Below are 9,059 nucleotides of genomic sequence, written 5' to 3'. Positions count from 1 at the left end.
CGTGCAAAAGGCCTTTTTAATTACCGATGGTACGCGTCTCTTAAGATATTTTGAACATGTTTAAAAATAGAGAAAGTAATATTTAGTAACAACTGATTGAATCACATTATTACTAGCTCTTTGTGAGGTTAAGACCAACCCTCCCTCACCCTTAGTGTAAATAATATCGTTTGTTCAAAAAAAAAAAATCATTTGACAACTAATTGAATCACATTATTATGCGCGTGCGAAAGATCATTGTTTTATAATCAGCACTACGTGCCTCTTAAGATGTTTTGAACGTGTTTAAAAATAGAGAAAATAATATTTAATAAACAACTAATTGAATCACATTATTACTAGCCTATTGTGATGTACTAATTATTAAAAAAATAAAAATTGTACAAAAAAAATTAAATATTAAAAAATAATGTTTATATGATGAAAATATCCTTGCATTGTTTTGGGATGCTTTACATTTTTGTATAGGGGCATTTTTGTCCAAAACATTTGATGAAGCCTGTGACCCCAAAAGATGCTGTTGGCTTTATATATATATATATATATATAGATAGCCAAATATAAGAGGTGATAGATGAGTACATTGTTTTCAGTAACCAATTTTGTTGATACAAAGATAATTTGCATTGAGCATAAATGATTTTAAAACTCCTATACAATTACCATACAAAACCACATGAAGCAAGAGTCTCCAAACAAATCTATCACAAATATAACAAACGTGATTGAATTATTACCGATGTCTCACATAAAGTTATCGCAAATGACCAAATCACAACTTACTGTTGCGACACAAACAAATTACCGCAGCAACACATAAGCCTTACTAAATACTTAAAAGAACAAAAAACCAAACCAATGACATGTCGACCGAGAAGATCTCTGCCTAAGCACATGCATTACATGTTTTTATTTTTTTTTTATCAAACTATAGATTTTGTTAGATTAACCCTGACTCTACCGACCGAATCATCTAATTCGAGTCAACTTGCAACCGCCAAACCTCCCAGCGGCCAAAATCTGCCCAAGGTGGGACCCATCTAACGGTGGAAACATGCACATCTGCCACATGCACCCGCCCACACTAGACCAACAAAAAAGGCAAATGGAACAACCTTTTTGACGCAATAAATAAGGAAAGAAAATATTTTTATTACAAGATGCAATAAATAAGTTAGCGCCCTTTCCGTGCGAGAACGTCCAGGTTCTCTTCACTTACAATTGCGGGCCCCACGGCCTCCCCTTAAAGGCGTAAAGTTAAACATCTCATTCCTCACCGACCCAGCAGCTCGTCTGCAGTCTGCATTTGGGTATTTTGTATTTTGGTTTCTGGGATTCGTTTCTGCTACAAGTTGGTGGAGAAAGATCGAGTCTTTGGAGGTGATTAATGGTGGGTTTTGCATAAAAAGTTGGATTGAGTAATAAGGTTTCCGACTTTCGGTTTTTGATTTGGACACGGGAGGCACTGAGGTGTGTTCTTTTTGCTTTATTTTTTTTTTTTTTTGGCTCTGTTCTTGTTTTCTCTGAGATTTTGATTGTCTAAAGTCAAACTTTTACTTGTAGTTTTTGAAATGGAAGAAGGGTTTTAGAAGAACCCGGAAAAAAAACCAGCAGAGGAGTGGATTGTAGAAAGTTTGGAGGGCTGTTTTTGATTGGAAAGGTAGAATTTTGATTGGGAAGATAGAAAGTTTTCGAGTTTTTGGCAGATGGGAAGGTTAGATCTTAGGAGTTTAGAAAGTGGTTATGTCAGTCACCCTCCAACAATCCAGGTGGGTGTTTTCATATCTTAGAATACGGGAAATGTGTTTTGGGATTCTTAATTTGGGATTGAAGTGATAGAATTCGAGTGGTTTTCGTTGTTTTTGGGGTGTTTGAGTGAGTTTGATTGTTCCGGAGTTTGAAAGATTGAAAGTTTGATAGAAGTGGAATGATCTGAACAAATTCATCACTTGGGTGGGTGCAATGTTCAGAGCATTAGCAATTGGATTGTTGGTTTTGTGTTTCGTTACATTAATTTCGGGCAGTGATCATGACTTTGCACATTGCAATTGTGACGAGGAGGGTTTTTGGAGCATTCCAAACATTCTGGAGTGCCAAAGAGTGAGTGATTTCTTGATTGCAATAGCATATTTTTCAATCCCGATAGAACTCCTTTACTTTGTCAGCTGCTCGAACGTTCCATTCAAATGGGTCCTCCTGCAGTTTATTGCCTTCATAGTTCTCTGTGGGTTGACCCATTTGCTGAATGCGTGGACGTATTATGGCCGCTACACGTTCCAGTTGATGCTGTCCCTCACCATTGCCAAATTCCTCACGGCCTTGGTCTCTTGCGCAACCGCAATAACCCTTTTAACTCTGTTCCCTATGATTCTCAAAGTAAAAGTGAGAGAATTGTTCTTGAGGCAAAATGTGATGGAATTAGACCAAGAGGTTGGGATGATGAAGATACAGAAGGAAGCGAGTTGGCATGTTCGAATGCTGACCCAGGAAATTAGAAAGTCGCTTGACAAACACACCATATTGTATACAACTCTGGTTGAGCTTTCAAAGACACTAGACTTGCATAATTGTGCAGTTTGGATGCCGAATGAGAAAAGAGGAGAGATGAACCTGACCCATGAGTTGAAAACAAGTTCTTCGCGACAGTATCGCCGTTCTATCCCAATTAATGACCCAGATGTGTTGGAGATAAGAGAGAGCGAGAGGGTAATGATCCTGAGGCCTGATTCGGCATTGGGGTCTGCAAGTAGCGGTGAGTCTAGTGAATCAGGTGCTGTAGCAGCAATCCGGATGCCAATGCTTCGGGTTTCAAATTTCAAAGGCGGTACGCCTCAGTTGGTTGATACACATTATGCTATATTGGTTTTGGTTCTTCCGGTTGCAGATTCTGGAGGTTGGAGCCATCATGAGCTGGAGATAGTGGAAGTTGTGGCTGACCAAGTTGCCGTGGCTCTATCCCATGCTGCAGTACTTGAAGAGTCTCAACTAATGAGGGAGAAACTGGCTGAACAAAATCGAGCGTTGCAACAGGCTAAGAAGAATGCAATGATGGCCAGCCAAGCAAGGCACTCGTTTCAGAAGGTAATGAGTCATGGAATGAGAAGGCCAATGCATATGATTTTGGGTTTGCTTTCAATGTTCCAAGAGAATTTAAGTTTCAAACAGAGCATTATTGTGGACACAATGGAGAAAACTAGTTATGTTATCTGCACTTTGATAAATGATGTGATGGAGATGTCGGCAAAAGATAATGGAAGGTTCCCGTTGGAGATGAGGCCGTTTGAACTACATTCTATGATCAAGGAAGCTGCTTGCCTTGCCAAATGCTTGTGTATGTATAAGGGCTTTAGCTTTGAAATTGATGTTCAAAGCTCATTGCCTAATCAGGTGATAGGAGATGAGAAAAGGACTTTCCAAGTACTCTTGCATATGATTGGGTACCTATTGAGTACCTATAATGGTGGGGGGACTGTCATCTTTCGGGCTATTTCTGTGAGTGGTACTGATGGCCCTGATGATAGATTGCAAGGAATGTGGAGAATGGGTATTCCAGATGAGTACATTTGTATAAAGTTTGAATTTGAGATTAACGAGGCAAATTCTTATCCCGGCGGATTAGTAGCATCGACGCACGATGCTCGTAGGCAGCACAACAATGATGCAATCAAGAAGGGCCTGAGCTTCAGCATTTGTAAGAAGATTGTCCAGGTAAGCACAACAATGTTTGTTTGTGTTATTAATATTGTTTATTCTGCTGCTTGATGCTGTATAATTTGCTTCACTGTAATTTGTGACCGAGGAATTGAACTGTTGGTATGCTCCCCATGCAGTTGATTATTGCCGTCTTGATCCGTGCATTCTTAATATGAGTCTATTTCAACTGCATGTAGAAGGTCTTTGTGAGAAATGCGTGGTCAGAGTCCACGGTCTCAGAAGTCATGCGTGTTGGTTAACTTGTTTCCTTGCTTTTTAGTCTCACTTTCAAAGGATATCTTATGCTCCTTTAAATGAACATGGCACCACATTCTCTCCACACCATATCTCAGGCAACCTCTAGTTTGATCGGCGACCTATTTCTACTGTATTTAATTTGTAATATTGTTGGTCAAATTGTATTTTCTGCTCTGAAGTTAGAACAATATGTTGGTCCACTTTATCTTTCACAAGGACTATATAAGTCGGATAGTAACAGTCTTCACTTTTATGCCAAATTTTAGCGTCATGGATACAATTTCACTGTATAAATACAGGTACAGTTTTGATCTGGATTGTTTTCTTCCAAAATATATGTTTCTACAAGAAATGCTAATAAGATTTAGAAAATACTTATTGCAGCTTGCATCACTAATTATTTTGTGTAGCTCATTTATAGATTTTGATTTATGCATTGATATGAGAAGGCAATCAAAATACGAATAATGTTAGAAACTTATGGTTCTTCGGTAATAAATTTATGTGCAGATGATGCAAGGTAATATCTGGATATCCATGAACCCAGTGGAATTTGCAGAAAGCATGACACTTGTTCTCAGGTTTCAAATCCTGTCATCTATGGGAAGAACTATATGTCCCCTGGGAAATACTTTGGAGCAACCAAATTCCAACTCGCAGTTCAAAGGCCTTCGGGTTATGGTAGCGGATGATGATAACATAAACAGGACTGTGACCATTAAGCTCCTCGAGAAACTTGGCTGTCAAGTTACCGCTGTATCTTCCGGGTTTGAATGCCTGAGTGCTCTTACTGCCGCCGAAAACTCTTTTCAAATTGTTGTCTTGGATCTCCACATGCCGGAAATGGATGGGTTCGAAGTAGCATTGAGAATTAGGAAGTTCCGCAGCCATAGTTGGCCATTGATCATAGCCCTCACAGCGAGTGCGGAGGAGCATATATGGGAGAGATGTCTGCAGCTGGGAATGAACGGATTGATTCGAAAACCGGTTCTTTTGCAAGGGATGGCGGATGAACTTCGTCGAGTTCTACAATGAGCAGATGAAGGTTTGCGGAGATGAAGCAAGTGAAGTAATGTGGTGCAGTTTACTTTTGTTTCCGTACTTTATCTTTCACAACTTCTTTAGGTTTCTCCAATGAGCACAAGTTCTAGAGGGATGGAATCCAACTTAAACATGTTAAACTTAGTTTTACTCAAAAAATATAGTAATTATATATTGCTAACCATATCCTTCATATCACAAGTAATATGTACTGATTAATGAGAGTTTTTTTTTTTTTTGTTGATGTTAAATGCGCAAAATTGAGCGCAGTGGCGTTATAAGATTCATACTGCCAACTCCACTTAGTGGGATAAGACTTGGTTGTTGTTGTTAGTGTTAAAACAAGGCTACTCATATTCAAGTAAAGGTGACAGTAGCTATATGATTGTCCTAACTCTAACAAATATTTACTCCAATCCAATGATTATTCACCTATTCAAACAAAATGCTTTGCAAAACTTATTCACACCTGTAATGTCAATATGCGCGTAATTGGCTTGTAATGCCCATTACAAATGTTTTGTAATCAATAGAAGAGTGGAATTGAAGATTGAAAAAGATAGTCCGAGCAAAGACACCATCTATAAGTTTGATTAAACCAAATTTAAATACCGATTTGTTGTGGTCTATATTTAATTGACAAGAAGAGGGGGTTGGCGGCAGAGAGAATATAGAGCGAGAGAGATGTATTTGTAGGGTTGTGTAGAGAACACATTCCCCATACGCAATGCCTTTATTTATAGTAATAAGAGAGAGAAGAAATCCTTATCCTCCAAGGAATACAAGTCCTAATAGGGAAGAATAATTAGAATCAAATCTAATTTAGGATTTACACAATCACACTTAAATAAGTAGTTTATAACACTCCCCCTTGAGTGCGTAAATACTCAAGTAGATTCGGCATCATGTAGAGTTGAGGAAGTCGACTCATCGACACTGATTCTGGGAACACGTTTGTCTCAATAAGGTAGGAACTTGCATAAAGAAATAAGTCTCACAAAAAAACCTAAGGTTATGGTAACAACCCGAGCAGGGACAAAATTCGTAGCTTAAGGAAAAATGCGTGAGTAATGCAAAGTCAAATGAAACGTCTACGGGACATCATCCAGGATATGATCAACCCAAGGTGGGTGTCTTGTCAAAACCTCGTTAGGTAGTAAAAACCCAGTGGGAAAAATGCTCCTAATCGTAGAGAAAAATAGTACATTAAGATCAAACAAGTATACTTCCAAATACTCCTCCTGAGTTTGACATTATTCCAAAGAGAAATAACAATGTTACAACTCAGAAATTTTATGCATACCAATTCCTTGAACAAGCTTTTGAAACGTCACATTTGGAAGTGATTTGGTGAAGAGGTCGACCAGATTGTCTTGTGAACGCATTTGCCTGACTTCAATATTCTGATGCTCTTGTTGTTGATATGAGAAGAAGAACTTCGGCGCAATGTGCTTGGTGTTGTCTCATTTGATGTAACCCTTCTTGAGCTGTTCGATGCATGCTATGTTGTCTTCATAGATCATCGTCAGGACGTCAATGATGGGGTAAAGATCGTAGGAGCTTCGAATATGGCCTACAATTACTCTTAGCCAGAAGCATTCCCGAGTTGCTTTATGTAGGGCAAGAATTTCAGCATGGTTAGACGAAGTGGCAACTAAGGTGTGTTTAGTTGACCTCCAAGAGATTGCGGTGCCTTAAACGGTAAAGACATAACATGTTTGAGAACGCGCTTTGTGCGATAAGTATCATATGTCAGCATAACTAACAAGGCGATAATTGAATTGAGATAAGGGGGTGCGACATCACTCGTGGATCTGTAGGGATAGAACAAGCCTAAATCCGTGGTACCTTTAAGGTAGCGGATGATGTCTTTAACACCAGTCCAATGTCTGCGTGTTAGTGCATTACTATATCTTACCAAAAGATTAACTGTAAATGAGATGTCGGGTCTAGTGCATTGAGCTCTTATATAAGAAACTTCTGGCTCCAAAAATCTCTTCGTCATCCTCATTCAGATGGAAGGGATCTCATTTTGCATCTAGTAATCGAACAACTATATGAGTACTCGAAGGCTTCGCTTTATCCTCATTAAAACGACGCAACACCTTTTGGGTGTAGTTTGATTGATGTACTAAGATTTCATCCGAACGGTGCTCTATCTCGAGACTGAGGCAGTATCAAGTCTTTCCTAGATCTTTCATCTCAAATTCTGACTTCAAATGCGTGACAGTTCTTTGGAGCTCTTCAGAAGTTTTGATGAGATTCATATCATCGACATATACTGCAACAATTGCAAAATTAGAATGTGACTTCTTAATGAACACACAAGGATATAGTTCATTATTCACATATCCCTAATTAGTCAAATACTCACTTAGTGTCACATCCCAATCTCGACTCCGTCGTAGCACGATATTGTCCAATTTGGGCCACGCCCTCACGGTTTTGTTTCTGGGAACTCACATGAGAACTTCCTAGTGGGTCACCCATCATGGGATTGCTCTCACCTGAACTCGTTTAACTTCAGCGTTCCGATGGAACCCGAAGCCAGTGAGTTCCCAAAAGGCCCCGTGCTATATAGAGGTGAGTATGTACATATAAGGCATATCACCCCCTCTCCGTTGGTCGGTGTGGGATGTTACAATCCATCCCCTTAGGGGCCCGACGTTTTCGTCAGCACACCTGCACCACACGGCAAAATGACTTTGATACCATTCTGTCACATCCCAGTCTCGACTCCGCAGTAACACGATATTGTTCGCTTTGGGCCGGGGCCACGCCCTCACAGTTTTGTTTTTGGGAACTCACACGAGAACTTCCCAGTGGGTCACACATCCTAGGATTGCTTTTGCCTCGAACTCGCGTAACTTTGGAGTTTCGATGAAACCCGAAACCAGTGAGTTCCCAAAAGGCCTTGTGCTATATGGAGGTGGGCATGCAGATATAAGGCACATCACCCCCTCTCCGTGGTCGGTGTGGGATGTTACACTCAAACAGTTATATCACATTTTTTGGGATTGCTTCAAACCGTAGAGTGAATGCCTTCGCCGAATTGAGAGCATGTTTTGGGATTCGGAAATATTTAGTCTAATCAAGGTAAGTCCTTTGGGAACTTTCATATAAATTTTCGTATTAAGATCCTCATAGAGATATGCAGTTACTACATCCATCAGTTGAATACTCAGTTTTTCGGAAACTACCAAACTGTAGCGAAAAGTAATCACATCCATAACGGGTGAATAAGTTTTGTCATAGTTAATCTCGGGGCGTTATGAGAAGCCTTACCCAACAAGATGAGCTTTGTAACGCATAATTTTGTTTTTCTCATTACGCTTTCGAACGAAAACCCACTTATAGCCAACAAGCTTCATATGTGGAAAAGTATGAGCTACAGGCCCAAACACCTTACGTTTCGCAAGTGAATCGAGTTTGACTTGGATTTTTTGTTTCCAGTTTGGCCAATCAGTTATACGTCAACATTCATTAACGGAATGAGGTTCAATGTCACTGCTCAACATGATCTCAGTAGCTAGTGCATATGCTAATGCATCGTCAACGATCATCTCATTTCTATAATAAACATCATCCAAGCTAGCATAATGGACCGAAATCTCACGATTCTCGGGAGGTGTATTCATCTCTTTAAGGATGCTTCCGTAATCTAGAATTTCTTTATGAGTTGGATAGAATGAATAGGCGGTAGTCAGATTCACAGTAGGCTATTTAGGGGCCTATGTCATGGGTTTTTTCATTCGGGGGTGTGAATCCTTTGAACCAAGTGGTATGCCACGCTTGTGTGTAGGGGCAAATGATTGGCTAGCCGCTAATGTACGTGGATCGGTTAAAGTGGCGTCTCGGGCCTCAAGGAGGGAAGTGTGTCGTACATTTAGTACATCCATCTTTGCAGGCATATTCGTAGCTGGAATATGATTTTGTCACTCGTGCTAAATCAGTGAAAGCATCTGGCACGCTCTGAGCTACGTTCTGAAGATCTAATATGCGTTGCACTTTAGTCTTAGCCTGAGCGGTACGGGGATCTAAATTAGACAAAGAGGGAGTCGACCACG

General features: G+C 39.9%; 1 protein-coding gene across 1 annotated transcript; it reads left to right on the top strand.

Moving 5' to 3' along the window:
* The first annotated feature begins 1,157 nt into the window (after positions 1–1,157).
* Positions 1,158–5,358, top strand: LOC137745450 (protein EIN4). Its single transcript, XM_068485413.2, has 3 exons — positions 1,158–1,470; positions 1,564–3,708; positions 4,462–5,358. The coding sequence occupies exons 2-3, from the start codon at positions 1,963–1,965 to the stop codon at positions 4,984–4,986; spliced, it is 2,271 nt and encodes a 756-aa protein (XP_068341514.2). The 5' UTR covers positions 1,158–1,470; positions 1,564–1,962; the 3' UTR covers positions 4,987–5,358.
* The last annotated feature ends 3,701 nt before the right edge of the window (positions 5,359–9,059 follow it).

Source organism: Pyrus communis, chromosome 12 (assembly GCF_041283825.1).
Source record: "Pyrus communis isolate YQ-2024b chromosome 12, ASM4128382v1, whole genome shotgun sequence".
In the NCBI taxonomy this organism is placed as follows: Eukaryota; Viridiplantae; Streptophyta; class Magnoliopsida; order Rosales; family Rosaceae; genus Pyrus; species Pyrus communis.
The sequence above is the reverse complement of the archived record's forward strand: the minus strand, read 5'-3'. Positions and strand labels throughout refer to the sequence as shown.

Bases quoted from the DNA above. Each gene is read 5' to 3' on its own strand.
- LOC137745450 (XM_068485413.2), top strand. From the start codon at position 1,963: ATGTTCAGAGCATTAGCAATTGGATTGTTGGTTTTGTGTTTCGTTACA. The intron at 3,709-4,461 runs GTAAGCACAACA...ATTTATGTGCAG, and splicing joins TTTGTAAGAAGATTGTCCAG to ATGATGCAAGGTAATATCTG.